The sequence below is a fragment of the Caretta caretta genome, chromosome 2 (genome assembly GCF_965140235.1).
Source record: "Caretta caretta isolate rCarCar2 chromosome 2, rCarCar1.hap1, whole genome shotgun sequence".
Lineage (NCBI taxonomy): Eukaryota > Metazoa > Chordata > Testudines > Cheloniidae > Caretta > Caretta caretta.
In genome coordinates this window covers 177,809,488-177,825,078 of record NC_134207.1, presented here as the reverse complement: position 1 = coordinate 177,825,078, position 15,591 = coordinate 177,809,488, and the positions used below count along the sequence as shown (strand labels likewise).

At 39.1% G+C, this 15,591-nt stretch overlaps 1 protein-coding gene across 6 annotated transcripts in view; it reads left to right on the top strand.

Annotated features, from left to right (window-relative positions):
- SUGCT (succinyl-CoA:glutarate-CoA transferase) overlaps positions 1–15,591 on the top strand; it is a 494,323-nt gene that overhangs the window by 45,421 nt on the left and 433,311 nt on the right. For all 6 annotated transcript variants that reach the window (XM_075125606.1, XM_048839164.2, XM_048839165.2 and 3 more), the window contains exon 7: positions 12,366–12,457. In XM_075125606.1, the coding sequence (XP_074981707.1) occupies positions 12,366–12,457 (92 nt within the window). The remainder of the gene's footprint in view (positions 1–12,365; positions 12,458–15,591) is intronic.

Sequence of the window (15,591 nt, the reverse complement as noted above, 5' to 3'; positions counted from 1 at the left end):
AACCAATGTGCATATGGTCTGCATTAATTCTCTGTATTTAAAATAATGTGGTAAAATAAAACATTTCTCTAGTACCAAAAAAAAAAAAAAGTTTTGGGTGCGGGAGAAAGACAGTGATCACTAAAGACCTCTTTATCATTTATGGACGTGAAAATGATGGAAGTGTCTGGCATTTTGCCCCTTGTTTGAACGTTAAAAGCATTATATATCTCAGTGTGGAGAAAATTTTGTCATTAAAATTTGTGGGTTTTGCTGCAAAATAAGGTTTTAATAAGAACAGGTTTGTGGATATGCTGCAGACTGAGTAGTAACTCTGATAGCTTTTTGTTTTCCATTATATTTAAAATGGGTCAGATTGAGATATCCTATAAATAAGGAGGAGAATCCAGGCACAGGGTAGAGAGTATGCAAACTGAATATGTTCAATACCCTTGCCTGGGTGTTTATTCATTGACTTTTTTCATTGTATTCACCAATCATAGTGTAATTGTTTTTGCAGTGAACCCTACCCTGTGTTTGAAGAAAGTACTAATTCATAATATCTTTTAAGGATACATTTTAAAAGCATTGTACAAGGCTCCTGCTACAGGACACTTACTGGCTTGAAAATGTCATTCATACAGCAAATTTAATCGAGAGGTAACAGAGAAACTGGTCACATTCAGCTGTGGTGTAACTGGTTACCGCAGGACAGAATTCAGCTCCTTATTGTTAATGGGATTTTCAAAAATAATTGAGTCATATTGTAGTAAAGTTTATAAACATCGCAGAAAAGGATTACTGTAGACTGTTCTGGGGAAAATTAGTATTGTAGTTTGAATGAAGAAATCCCGTTTAATAAAAAGTTATAACACTGATAACTTTGATCAGTGTCTTTTTCCTTAGAATTAAGGTCACAGCCTTATGATATCCTGAGTGGCTTCTGTGAGGTATCCCTAACCATTCTTAATGTAAGAACTCCAATAAAATAAAAGCCATGGATTGGGAATTAAAGAACTAAATACTCAGCTGGGGTAAGTTGTAGCTCCACTGACTTCAATTAAGCTGTGACAATGCACAGAAACCGAGGATCTGTCCCAAGGTCATTCATAACCTTGTCAGATCAAGGCCTTATTAGTTGGCAATGATTTCAAACACCAGTTTCTTTTTTTTCTTTCTTTTCCAGTCTTGTCATGTCTTTTGTTAAATGGGATTTGTTCACTCAAACCATGGGAGGAGTTAGTGAAAATTAATGGAGCGCATTATCTTATCAGAGGCCTTCACTCTTCAAGACTGTACCCGTCAGAGAATGTGACTGAGGATAAAATAGGTATTTTTAAGAATACCATTATGAAAAAGGAGCAGTTGAGAACGTGGAATGACAGTTGTATCTGCGACAGAGAGTGTTCATCAAAGATTTGTTCTGCTTATGCACTGCTTGGGAAGTTTATTTGTACTGTGCAAAGTTTGTGTTGTTTTAAGTAGTCCGAGGTGTGAAGCTGGGTGGTAAAGCTGGACACCAGGGGGTCATATTCTACTTTGTGCCCCCATATACTCTTGAGATTTTTGCTTGTTTTAGATGCACTCCCACAGGAGTAGAAAATTAATAAATGGGATAAGGGAGTGTTTAAACCCAGCACAATTGAAGCTAACACTAAGCATGTTTAATAAACTTATTGAGGCTGAGACCCATTCAAAGTTTATCCATTATGTAATGATAGCCACATGATCTGTGAAATATGATTTATTTTGCTAGCAGGTCCATTGACTGAATTTGTGATAGAAAAATTGCATAAAATTGGAGAGTTTCAGCAATACGTTATTAAGGTTGGATGTTTTCATAAATAAGATGCAAGCACCATTTTAATATCACTGTGCTTGTCACACCTTTGTAAGCAATAAATGAACAATACTTCAGTATTGCATGATGAGGGCAGCTGTTCACACCAGGCATACACAAGTTCACTTCATTGTGTACATTTACGACTGATCTTTAAACTCTCCCTAAAATTCTCCTTGGCTCTTACATCCTGGGAAGACACTCCAGATTTGCACTTGTGTCTGGTCTTACGGCAGTTCATTGCAACTTCAGACATTGATTTATATCTTCACCATAACAGGTGAAAAATTAATTTTAGTTGGTGACTCTAAATGAAATCTAGTTTAGAGTTCAATGGGTCAAAAATGTGAGGTAGTGTGCTCCTCCTTTGAGCTGTGTCAGGGTTAAGCTATATAACCCATCTTACGTGTGTATAAAAAAAAGAGATAGTAAAACACTAACATTTTCAGTAAGGTTATTTGCTAGTAGCAAAAGCCTAAAGTGGTAAAAACAGTTGCCTTTACAGCTCCTTTCTTGCATTTGCACATAGCTTACTGAAAAATTCCCCTTTGGGGTTAAAACTTTCCATGCTTTAGCATCTTCTTTTTTGGAAAGTTTGGGGAAACATGTTTAGAGAGTTTTAAGAAAATTCCTTCAGCCATTCTGGGTTTATGATACACTTTTCCAATTAAAAAATATTTTATTTTTCCAAGGGGATGCATATTTATGATTGTTTTTGGAGGGGAAATTCACATAAGAACATAAGAATGGCCATACTGGGTCAGACCAAAGGTCCATCCAGCCCAATATCCTGTCTTCCGATAGTGACCAATGCCAGGTGCCCTAGAAGGAACGAACAGAACAAGTAATCATCAAGTGATCCCTCTCCTGTCACCATAATTGTGTGGCACAAACAATTCATCACTAGTCTGAAACATCATGGTCATACTGGGGCAGATCCTCAGCTGGTGTACACTGAAGTCAACAGAGCTATTTCCATTTACACTATCTGAGGTTCTATTGTGCTGAGTTTAAATTTTGAAACTGTTTTTGTGTGACCCAATTAATAAAAGTAGATATTTAATTTACCAATAATTCATAGAAATACGACTTTCCTAGTTCCATACTTAAGCTGAGTTTCCTGGCTCCATAGTTGTGACCTCAGTAATTCTATTCCCTACCTCTCAAAAAGATTCCCCAGGACCCTTCTTCCAACCATGTTGCTTGTTTGCAGATCCACAGGAAACTCACCTAGCAGCTGTGCTTTATTCTTGTCACTGAAAACTGAGCTAGTAACAAAGGTGGTCCATTGGCCCCAAGCAGAGAGTCCCTCAATTGACTATTTGGCCAATTCCCAAAATCAGCCAGATGTTTGTGACAGTTACCTCTACTTACCTTAATAGTAATTTCAAAGTGAAGGCAAATGTGTGTGGTATATCGAGTTCACCTTGATTAACCCAGGAGTGGATTGTTAGTTTTAAGAGACTGTGACTGGAAGATTTTAAAAAAAAATAATTATTTATTTTTAGAACCATGAGTGGAAAAAATATTTCCAATGTATCTTAAAAAAAAATCCATGATAATACTAAGCCTAATCTCTTCCAGGTATTTATTTTTAAGATCATAATTTTTTTCAGAAGACGGACTGCTAAATCTCACTATTTTTCTAAGGTCATGTAGTAGAGCTACTCCAAGTCAAGATACAAGCAGCTTCCCAGACTGAGGTTCAATATGTAGCTGATTAAAATGCATACTGACTGAGGGATAAAGGGTAATATTAGCATACGCTCTCTTATCCTTGTAGATCATTGCACCCTAGACTATGCAGGAAAAAATCTTCTTCTGTTGTCCTAGAAATCTCTTTGCAATTATAGCAGGCCTGCTGAGTACCCAAAATTCATGATTGGGAAGGCTATAAGGTCTGATTAAAAGCATATTGAAATCAATGGAAATATTCCTATTGTCTTTAATGGCTTTGGTTCAAGCCCAGAACTGAGGTTGGGGTTTTCAAAGGAGCCTAACGACACTGAGTGCCTCAAGCCCGTTAAAAGTCCGTGGACTTTGAGTGCTTAACTGGCATATGTCCCTTTGAAAAATCTCTCTTGAGCCTTTAGGTAGCTAAAACACAGTAAAATTATAATTGTATTCTTGAATGCCGTTTACTCATATTATTTTATCTTTACATATAGATGTATAACCCAAAGGAGTGCTATTTATAACAGGGACTTATAGCATTTTAGTTAACATGTATAGAAGGAATAAAGTAATTGCTGTATTAATATTATTTTTTTGTATTACTGTAGTGACTAGGAACCCTAGTCATGGACTAGGGCCCCATTGTGCTAAGCACTGTACAAACACAGAACAAAAAACAACAGTCCCTGCCCCAAAGAGTTTACAATCTAAGACTACAAATGGCAGATGGATATAGATAGGGGATGTACTGTATACATATCCAGAATTATCAGTTGGGAGATGAAATGTAGTGAGTTTTATTTGCAAGATTGTCAGTCAGAGTTTTATATTTGCTGTCACAGGTTTACTTTTTGCTCTTTCATCTCTCCTGACAATTTGCTCTGGCTTCACCTTTTTCATATCGGTTCTGATCTGCTTTAAGCATGCCGACCCAGGAAGCTGTACTTCCTTTTCTTTTGACCAACACATGGCAGGCATTTTCCGAAAGTAATTATTCTTTCTGCTAACATATCTGGCCGCTCTGACATTACAAAGATTCATATAATGTGTCTCTTACATTTTGGCTTTTCTCATAATAGAGAATTGCTTGTGTTCTTCTGCTTGTTTCATTAATCTTTATTAAATAAAGATGTAGGCTGTATTTAATTGAATGTTTTCTTTTGGCAGTAGAACAAGTCTAAAGGTGTTTCTCATTAATTTGTTATTCAGTAGGGATATCCATCTATCTGGATTGAATTTGTGACGATACTTAGTTCCTATTTGTAGAAATGCCTGTGTTGAACACATTTTCTGTGTTTTGCTCAGAATATCCTATACAGACTGACGTTCTGTCATTTGTCATGTGGGAATCTAACTACAGGGAATTGGTCTTTGTTGACAGCATGTCTCCATTTTGCTTCCTCCCTCCCCCCAATACAATGTGTTTTATATTTAATCTTATAAAAGTTTATCTTGCTAGTGGATTGTGAAGAAGTGCAGAAATGGTGGTTTTGATTTTGTATAGCATATTAATATTTTGGACAATATTTTGGCTGACAATAAGAAATACTAACATTCATTTTTAGAGGAATGTCCTATTTAGAGTTTCCTCTGGCAATTAATTAAAGGGACATCAATTTGAAAGCAAGTCATTTTTTTTTTAAAGGCTCAAACAGTGTTTAAATGGCTGACCCTGCTTGGGAAACAGTGAAACTTGACAAAACACAGAGTTGTGAAAGGCATGAAACAAAACAAAAGTGAAAAATCATGGAAAGTATGTTTTCAGTAATCGCTTTATCATATTTGTAGATGTTATTTGTAACAATAGTAAGTTGAGAATAAACTTCAGCAGACATGATTTTTAAGTTGGTGTCCCTTTAAATGACAGTGCTGCAAAACATTTTACTTTACTGGTATCTGTTTGCCCTTGGTGCTTACATACAACTCGTAGGCAAAGAGTACTGTTTTTTATACATCTGTAAGGAATTCTGTCATCTTACCATTGGGAACCCTTAAATAAGGAAACAAAGAGTCTCTAAATACGGTTGCACTACCTATCCGGGAACAGAACAAGATCCACAGATGAAAACATGGGGGTTTTTTAGGGGGCAAACATCTTCATTTGGTTTGTCAGCTTTCTTAACATTTATAATGAGTGAGTCTGTTATAAGTCTAGCAAAAAATAGCACTTTTATTTGGTACAAAAGGAAAAACTATTTCATGACTAACGTGGCATTATAAATCTAGAGATGGAAAAGACATACACAACTTCTTCACCGTACCAGTGCAGGAGTGTTCTCTAGTGTAGAAAGTATTTTCTGGCTTCTTGTGTAGTTACTTCTAAATATCTCAAACATCAGACCTTTGACAACTTCACCTGTGACGCTACTCTGTAGTTCTAATAACGTTCACCATTATGAAGTGTTTCTTGATTTTTTTTCAGCCTATTTTTTTCCCTTCCTAATATTTTGTCTTGTTAGTCATAATTTTACCTTTTCGGATACCCTCAAGGATTCCTTTACTTCATTAACAAAATTGTGTTTAAAAAAAAAAAAAAAAAGTCTGTCTTGAGTGACAAAAGTCCTCAAGCAGTTTTGGGATTTGACGTGTGTGGCAATAGTTAGAACATTTTGTGACTGTGGACTCTTAATAGTAATTTGTTTTGCAAAACTTTTTTGCTCTTATATTTGCAAATGTTGTTATCCTATTATCGCTTGTGATGTTTCAAGATGAGCACCTTTCATTAAGATAGGTCAGATGGGATTTCTCCTGTGTCCCTGACTGGTTGACCCCATCTCATATGAGCAGGAATGCCACCCCAGCTAGGCAGAATTAGTTTACGTGTGGTTTTTCAGACAAGAGCTGCTGTATTTTGATTGAGTTCTGGGATCCAACTCCTAGACTTTAAGGTCAGAAGGGACCACCGTGATCATCTAGTCTGACTTCCTGGCACATTGCAGGCCACAGTACATCACTCACTCCTGTAATAGACCCCTAACCTCTGGCTGAGTTACTGAAGTCCTCAAATCATGGTTTAAAGACTTCAAGTTACAGAGACTCTACCATTTACACTAGTTTATACCTGCAAGTGTCCCGTGCTCCATGCTGCTGAGGAAGGTGAAAACTCCCCACCACCTTTGCCAACGGGGAAAAATTCCTTTCCGACCCCAAATACGGGGATCAGTTAGACCCTGAACATGTGGGCAAGAGCCACCAGGCAGATACCTGGGAAAGAATTCTCTGTACTAACTCAGTTGGAAAAATCTGGGAGAAGAAATACTTTCTTTCAGTCCTAGTGTCTGTCATCGTGCATTCTACAGGTGAAACTTTCTCTGATATAAATTCACTTTTGTTACATCTGATTGAAACCTAGTCCTGGACAAAGGCTGTCTCATACAGTTGCTTCTGCAATAATTCCTCCAGCTAGTGGGAAGTGAACTAGTTTTATCCTGACATAATTGTTATCTTTCAGTTTGGCTAGGGGAATTTTCTTTGACACCTGCATTCTCTCTTGTTGCTCTGTAATGTAATCCTGGTCCTGTACACACCCCTAAGCTTCTAGTATTAGTAATGTCTGGAATACTGTCAACTGTGACTGTGAGCTGCTTTATTATTTCATATTAGCCTCATCTTCATCTCATCCTCCTATCATATGTCACTTTCAGCATAATGGCTCCTCAGAACTTGAAGAAAATCAGACCCAGGAACAGCAGCATCCTGCGCATGGTACAGTAGGCATATGTGGGTTTGAACACTCTCATACTGCATGCAGTTGTTTGCATAAATCAAAAGAGAAAGATGGATGGTTGTCTGTGTCCTCTCTCACCTGGGTTCATGTCCTGGAGATGATGGGAATGTTGCATGTGATAAGCAGTTTAGTCATATACTCTGCTTTGCCTGCTGCATAAACGTAATTGTGCAGGACTTTCTGAAAAACAGAGTGCTAATTGTAGCCAGTAAAGATCTATGGCTTTCTCCACCTGAGTTTGGCACATCACATCTGCAGGGAGCTGGGATTGCTGGAGTAATACCATGGAGTTCACTGTGTATGTAGAATCATAGAAGTGTAGGGTTGGAAAGGACTTCAAGAAGTTATCTAGTTTATCCCCAGCTGAGGCAGGATTTAAGCTGTGCCAGACTTTTTAAGCATTCTGCATATGGTGCAGGATGGATGCCGGCCCGCATTTGACGCCAGCAGACTAGTAAACTTGTTCTTCGATACTTGTTTCATACCATGTCTCTTTTCCTACTCCTGAGAGAGGAAGGACCATAAATTAGTAACAGGGCTCTTCAGTGGATGGGGGACGGCTTGTCAGCATGAATCAGGACAGTGGCAGCTGTAGCTTGAGGAGAGGAAATTGTGGCCAGCACTGACATAAATGGCTGTGTTGAATATACGAGCTGTTCTCCAGTGCGCGTTCAGAGGTTGTGTTCAGTGCGGCGTAAGACAGTTGGTATGTATTGTACAAATCATATTAAATAATGCTTTGACAGTGACAACTGTGGGACAGTACTTGGGGACTAGACTGGCAGTGGTTGCTGCTTCTCTGTGTTACTTTCTTGTCGCCACGTTGATGATGTGACTGACTGCTTTGAAGTGTGTGAATGAAACAAATATGGCCTATAATGCCAGTGTCCTGAAAGGTGCTGAGCTTCCTTTGGGAAGTGAGAATGGAGGACGTGCAGTGCCTCAGAGGATCAGGCCCTATAGCTGTAACCTGTGGGGTGGAGATTTGGAATTGTGGAACATCCCTCCCCCATTTATTTAGAAATTCCACTTGACAGGACTCTAAGGACTCCCATGGTTTTAAAGCAAAATCAGCAGAGAAATAAATCCTTCAGCAATTGCACATCTGACAATTATTTTTTAAATTTATGTAAATCTGAGAATTCCCTAAATCATGACATTTAATTTTTAAAAAAATCCTCCCTCCTCCCCCAAACCCCCCCGAAACAATACACATGGACAAAATAAAAACAAACTTAGTGATTTGTTAAATGCTTAGAACAAATATAACGTGTCTAAACTTTGCCCATTCAAGACTGTATGTAATATTAGCATGGAACCTATTTTCAGAGATAAGCACGTGCAATTGCGTGCATACATATGTGTGTGTGTGTATGTGTGTTGAATTTATGAGTGGAAATGCGCATTGGGTATTTGTGCAAACACAAGGCCAAACTGATTATGTGCATGGTAAACATCTATTTTTATTCACAACACATTTATTACTTGCATGCATATGCTATGAGGTCTGCTCAGATGTGTGCCCCGACTTTGAAAAATCAGCCCTACACATTTTAAAAAACAAAATTTCCTGTATAGGCACAAACTCAGACATATGCACATTTGTTCAGGCTCATGGCTAAATCCTCATTTGTTTGTGATCTGTGCAGTTAACTTGCACAAAAACATGTATCCTTTTGTCTGTTGTCTGTCTAGGGAGGGACGACTAGATCTTTTAACCTTACAATTCATCCCTTAACTCTTAAGGTGGATAGCCACCTCTTTTCCAGGCGGTTTCAAACCCCAGATTTCCTGTGACTAGGCAAACCACCTCCACCAAAAGTGGATTTTGGCCTCATACTGGTTTTACCAGTTCAGAATCCAAGTCCAAAATATAATTCTGTACTCACATCCCTTTTTTATTATAATATCTTTCTACTAGTTCAACTTTGCATTGCACCAGCTGGTTTTAACCTTGCACCTGGCACATAATAATGAGCAATGTTTTGAAATCAAATGATAGGTTTAAAAAAATTATTGGGAGAACTTCAAAATATATATATTCTAACATATGAAGGCTCTTAGAAAAATTCAAAAAAACTTTGCTGGTCACCTTTAAAAGTACAGAATGAGTAACCTCATCAGAATAGCATTGTAAGGAGTTTTTATGGTTGTTTTTTTCTACATCCTAAATGTTTAATTTTCAGATGTTTCCTGTTTGTGAAAACATTTGTATGAATAGACACGTTGAGATGTCTGTTCTCTGTTAATAACTGAGGTCAGTGCTTCTTGTTCTTCATAATTTCTCACTTATTTTCAGTATGTTTCACTGTTGAGTCACTTAGAGTTGTTTTGAGTGTTTTTCTTTTGTTTTTGAAGTGGACCCAAACACATTGGAATGATTTTGGTGCTACTGTTCAGGAGATAACAGCACATATCGTTGGAGCCTGTTGGAGCATTTTTGGGTTGATTTGTGAAAATTTGTGTGTCCTCATGTCCAGAAAGTAAATGATGATTTTTCTTAAATAAAAGTGGTGGCTTTTTTTTTTTTTGAGGGGAGAGGTTGAGAGAGCGAGTGAGCTTCCCAACTTTTTATGTCCTGCTAGTCTGCTGCTTCAGGAAAACTGCTTTTGCAGGCATCTGTGCATAGATACAAACATTACATTTTTTTTTCAAGGCACAATTCAAATGAAATGAATTTTGCGTACATTCTGATGAATTTTAGCATGTTTGTAGGTCTTTGAAAAGGTTATCTAATGCTGTTTTACTGATGTGGAAACTAAGATGGAAAGGTTGTGACTTGATTAAGGCCACAAATGGAATTGGTGCTAGAGATGGAATTGGAACAGAGGAACCCCCAGTGTGATTCTCTAGACCAGGCTGCTTCGCTGCTACTGACTTGCTTCTTTATGGCTAGAGGACATAGCAGCAGCTCAGCAAAGGAGCTAATGTATCTGGAAGAAGCTGGTTGTGAGGGAGCTTATAGAAGTTCAACAAGTACAAGTGCAGAGTCCTGCACTTAGCATGGAAGAATCCCATGCACCGCTACAGACTAGGGACCGAATGGCTCGGCAGCAGTTCTGCAGAAAAGGACATAGGGGTTACAGTGGACGAGAAGCTGGATATGAGTCAACAGTGTGCCGTTGTTGCCAAAAAGGCCAATGGCATTTTGGGATGTATAAGTAGGGGCATTGCCAGCGGATCGAGGGACATGATCGTTCCCCTCTATTCAACATTGGTGAGGCCTCATCTGAAGTACTGTGTCCAGTTTTGGGCCCCACACTACAAGAAGGATGTGGAAAAATTGGAAAGAGTCCAGCGGAGGGCAACAAAAATGATTAGGGGACTGGAACACATGACTTGTGAGGAGAGGCTGAGGGAACAGGGATTGTTAAGTCTGTGGAAGAGAAGAATGAGGGGGGATTTGATAGCTGTTTTCAACTACCTGAAAGGGGGTTCCAAAGAGGATGGATCTAGACTGTTCTCAGTGGTAGCAGATGACAGAACAAGGAGTAATGGTCTCAAGTTGCAGTGGGGGAGGTTTAGGTTGGATATTAGGGAAAACTTTTTCACTAGGAGGGTGGTGAAACACTGGAATGGATTACCTAGGGAGGTGGTGGAATCTCCTTCCTTAGATATTTTTAAGGTCAGGCTTGACAAAGCCCTGGCTGGGATGATTTAGTTGAGGATTGGTTCCGCTTTGAGCAGGGGATTGGACTAGATGACCTCCTGAGGTCTCTTCCAGCCCTGATATTCTATGATTCTAAGTCCTAATGCCATCAGTGGCAATTTAGGCTGCCACAGAGATTAGTCTGGGATCTTCCCTCTGTATTTATGGAAGGGAAAATTCATTTTGGTCTATCCCCAGTTTTTGTACCTCTATAACGATGTTGGTTGGGGCTTGTTTGTGTGATTTTTTTATGGATAGAACTATAAAGGGACTGTCTACAGATTCAGTTTGTGAAGACCTTGGCCTGGCACCTAGAAATGTAGATGTAAAAGGCATAATTGTAGACATTTAAAGGAAGTATTTCTCTTGCAGCAACACAAATATCTCATTGTATTATGTTCTAACAATAGGATGTAATCACAATTTATGGTAAAATGAAAACAAAGTCTTATAGTGGAGTGTTAGGCAACCTTAATAATAGGCAGGGCTTCGAGCCCTGCCTATAATAAAGGGTTCCTTTCTAAAGTCTGACACTAAAGGGGCGTCTGTTCTAAAAGAAGGAAAGGGTAAGTAAAGATAACACATCCAAAGGCTATCTCTTTAAGAGCTTGTTTAGATGAACAGATAGTCAATTTTACCTCGAACTAGCCTGCTGCTCACCGACTATCTGTGTGGACCATGCTGCCTTATGCTGAATGTTCCCTGGTGCACTTTGATCTACATTGCTTTGAAACTGGAGTAGATCAAAAGTGCACTAGAATGTTTAGTGCACAGCAGCAGGGTCCAATGGACAGTTGGTGTGCAGCAGGCCGGTATGAGGTATAGTGGAAGATTCTGTAACTGTTGCTAAGAGGAGAAGTTGTGGGGTAAGTAGAGCCAAGGAGGAAAGCACAGTGTGTCTTCTCTGCTGTTTCTAAAGAGAAGTAATACCGAAGTGTTCTCTAATGATTTATAATTATTTATAGAGTTGAGGAAAAATTGTTGTTTTTCATCAAAAACTCATTGTGATAATAAACGGTAGGTTTTCTTACTAAGGGGTCACTCTTAATCACTCTTGCCACTCTTAATCACATCAAACAGTATCTTATTCTGAGAGTCACTCAGTGACATCAGTTGGAGTAAAGTACCACTTTGAAGTAAGGATGGAAGAATTAGGCCCATAGTGAATAGCATGGGAGCGTTGTCATTGAATTAAGTGGGGCCAGGATTTCACCATATAGTTAAAATTCTTTCCGTCAAGACATCCAGAGACACATTGACCCAGTGAGCACATTATTAACCTCCTGGAATAGAAACCACCATTTAGTCTAAAGAAGGGCAGTATGTGTAAATATAAGACTGCAGTATTTGTTTCTTGTTTGCATAACCTAGACAACACATGTGTAGAAACTGATGAGAAATTTTACTTTATGCATTCTTTCCTTCCCAAAGTAGTAAACTGTATCTTCTTGGTATGTGTAATGGATTGCATTTTAAATAGTTCTTTCTGTTTTTAGGTTATGGTCAGACTGGTCCAGCGTTTCAGCGAGCAGGTTATGACTCTGTTGCAGCGGCTGTTTCTGGTCTTATGCATATCACAGGGCCGGAGGTACTTAACTTTATTGTAAATTTAGTGAAGAGCTTTTCCGGTGCACTGAAGTTTTGTGCTGTACTTAATAAAATGGCCTGTAGAAATAAAAAGAATTAAGGAAGCTGGTAGCTGGAAAAATGAAATATAAGCTTTGATTTAAGAGGGAAGAATGAGTCAGCAATGCAAGTCTTTTGAAGCAGAGTGTTCTCCCACAACAGGACAATATTGGCAAAAGCCTGGCATTTAGAATAAACATATAATAAGATAATAGATTCTAGAAACAAGCTAGAAAATGATCTTGGTTCTTTGTGGGTGTGTATATGGAGTGTATACAGCTAGAAGAGCATTCTAGAATTAAGGGCCTTAAATGTCGTATTCAAAATTACAAAATGAAGGCATTTAACTAATCTGTCTAAAGTATTTTTAAGGTGTCTGTCCCCTTTGTATTTAAATGCATAATATGTGTGAAAAGGAACACTGAAAGATCAAGTAATCGGCATGAGTGTGAATAAATTGTCAGTGGCTTAGTCACCACAGATTAAGTGGTGAATAAAATATCCTATGCAAAGGGTGTGATTTTTATTAATTATAACGTAACGGAAGTAGGGAAGGAACAGCCAGGCATCTCCTGCCTACACAAGCTCTCTGGCAGGATAAATGAAGAGCAGTTCCCAAACAAATGGCTGTAAAAGGCAGAGGAGACATGAAGGGGACATCACCTCTAACCCTCTCCTGCAAAATCTGGGGATCAAGACCAGGAAAGCTGCAGATTTCCTTCCCCTTCCACACCTTTTCCTCCTGCAGTGGATGAAGGTTTAAGTGAAGGATGCCTCTTTCTGCATGTGACATTGAAATTCTCCCTACGCTGCACAGCAGGGGTTTCTGCCCATGCCTCTCTGCTACCTCAGTTAACCTGTACTGGACACATGCTTTATGGTTGTGACAAATAAGTATCAGCATTGTAATACTCCCTCCCAAGCCAAATCTGCTGTGTGCTCAGAGGAAGGCAAAACCCCACCCCTCTAGTTACCAGTTTGCAATGTGCAAGTGTGATTGGTGAGAACTAAGGGCCCTCAAGCTCTGCCCAAGCTCTACTTACGCATGAGGCTGTTGTTGCAGATGGGGCACCACCCTTCCTCATGCTTGCTAAGGTCCCAGAGGTATCTATTCCCAGCTCTCCAGCCATATCTCAAGAGCGCTCTCCTCCACTCTCTCAGCGAGTGAGGGGGGTGGCTGGTATTTGGGTAACATAGGTGCTCTTAACCACTGAAGTGTAATAAAAGGAATAACCCAACCATCAAGAACCTGGGAATGCCCCTAATATTTTGCCTGTACTAGTCATTAAGAGGCCTGGATTTTGTATGTACTTATTAAATAAAATCAATAGACTGTACAGAATTAATACAAGGATAAAATGACCATTTTCAAAATTACAATAATAAATTATAAGTTCCGTGCCATAGGGAGAAGTGAAATTTGAGAAGATATTGACTTGGAAATAGAGGCTCAGAATTAAAAATAGATGTTCAGTAAGAAAGGGTTTGACAGCCAGTTGGAGATGTCAGTCACAAAATGAGAACTATGAAGACCAAAAGCCTCTGAAAATACAGAAAAGGAAGTGTCTGTTTGAAAGTTGGCCAGAGAGCAGGGGTATGAAGCCATGTAAACCTGTAATGATTTGGTGCACCTGGAGTGGCAACAAGAAAAGTGGTGTAGCAGAAAAAGCAACTAACAAGAATATGGGAGAGGGGGCCTGTTGTCTCATAGACATGATTTCAGCAGAAACTCTTAGTTAAATTGAAAATGTATTGGCTTGTGTGTGGATTTCATAAATGACTTTTGACACTTGTATACGAAAGTTGACATTATTTAAAGTTATTTCCTCCACTATTTAATAAGCAATTTATTCAGATGTGGTTGCTCTCTAATATCCTAAATCCAAATGTGAATGCACAAACTTGGCATTTTGGGGAAAGCGAGAGGGAAGAGTAACAGGTGAGAGGAGTGGTTGCCTTGAGGTTAAGGCATTGGACTGCAGCTCAGGAAACCTGGGTTCAGTTCCTTTTTATGCAACAGACTTCCTGTGTGATTGTGGGAAAATCCCTTTTACCTTATTTGCTCATCTGTAAAATGGGGATAATATTCCTATTCTCCTCCACCTTTGCCTGTCATGTCTATTTAAATTGTAAGCTCTTTGGGGCCATGAGTGTGTCTTACTATGTGTATGTAAAGCATCTTGCACTGTGAGTCCTCGTTCTTGGTTGGGGCCTCTAGATGCCACTCGAATACAAACAGCTTGTATTAGACAGGCAGTGGAGAGCTCATGCTGCCCAAAGACTTGTATTGGGCTAGTTTGGCAAGGAACAGATGGTAGAATTGAAAAGAAACAAGGAGGTGGAATAAATGCTGAAAGGCACCCTGAAAACTAATTCTGTTTTAGTTCATGTAATGGCGATGATGGTGACAACATATCTGGTTGCTCCATTCTTGTTATGTAATACATACGGTATGTGGAACAGATCACCTGTATGTGAGGTTCTCCTTCTCGTATGTTTCAGTCTGGATCCTACTGTAGGTGCACATATGCCTCGTGCCCATGAGATTGGATTTTTTTTAATAGCAGTATTCATTGGGGCAGCTCAGGCACCTCGTGTCACCTCATGCTCCTGTGTGAGGGCATAAAGGACAGAGCAGATGAAACTGTCCCTCAGTTCCCTCTTACCACCCATGGCAGCGAGATGGAACCCACTGAGTGTCCCACCTCCTATTTTTCTCGGAGGTTTAAACTCGTCTTCTAGATTAAAAAGAAAAGGAGTACTTGTGGCACCTTAGAGACTAACCAATTTATTTGAGCATAAGCTTTCGTGAGCTACAGCATCCAATGAAGTGAGCTGTAGCTCACGAAAGCTTATGCTCAAATAAATTGGTTAGTCTCTAAGGTGCCAGAAGTACTCCTTTTCTTTTTGCGAATACAGACTAACACGGCTGTTACTCTGAAACCTGTCTTCTAGATTAGTTTGTGAAGAAATACTTCACCCATCATACCTTTGTTAATTTTTAAAATTTGGATTCCTTAAAAGAGCCATCTAAACAGAAATATATCTCCCTGTGAAACGGGGCAAGGTGCCTCGTGCCAACCTCCATGGTGGATT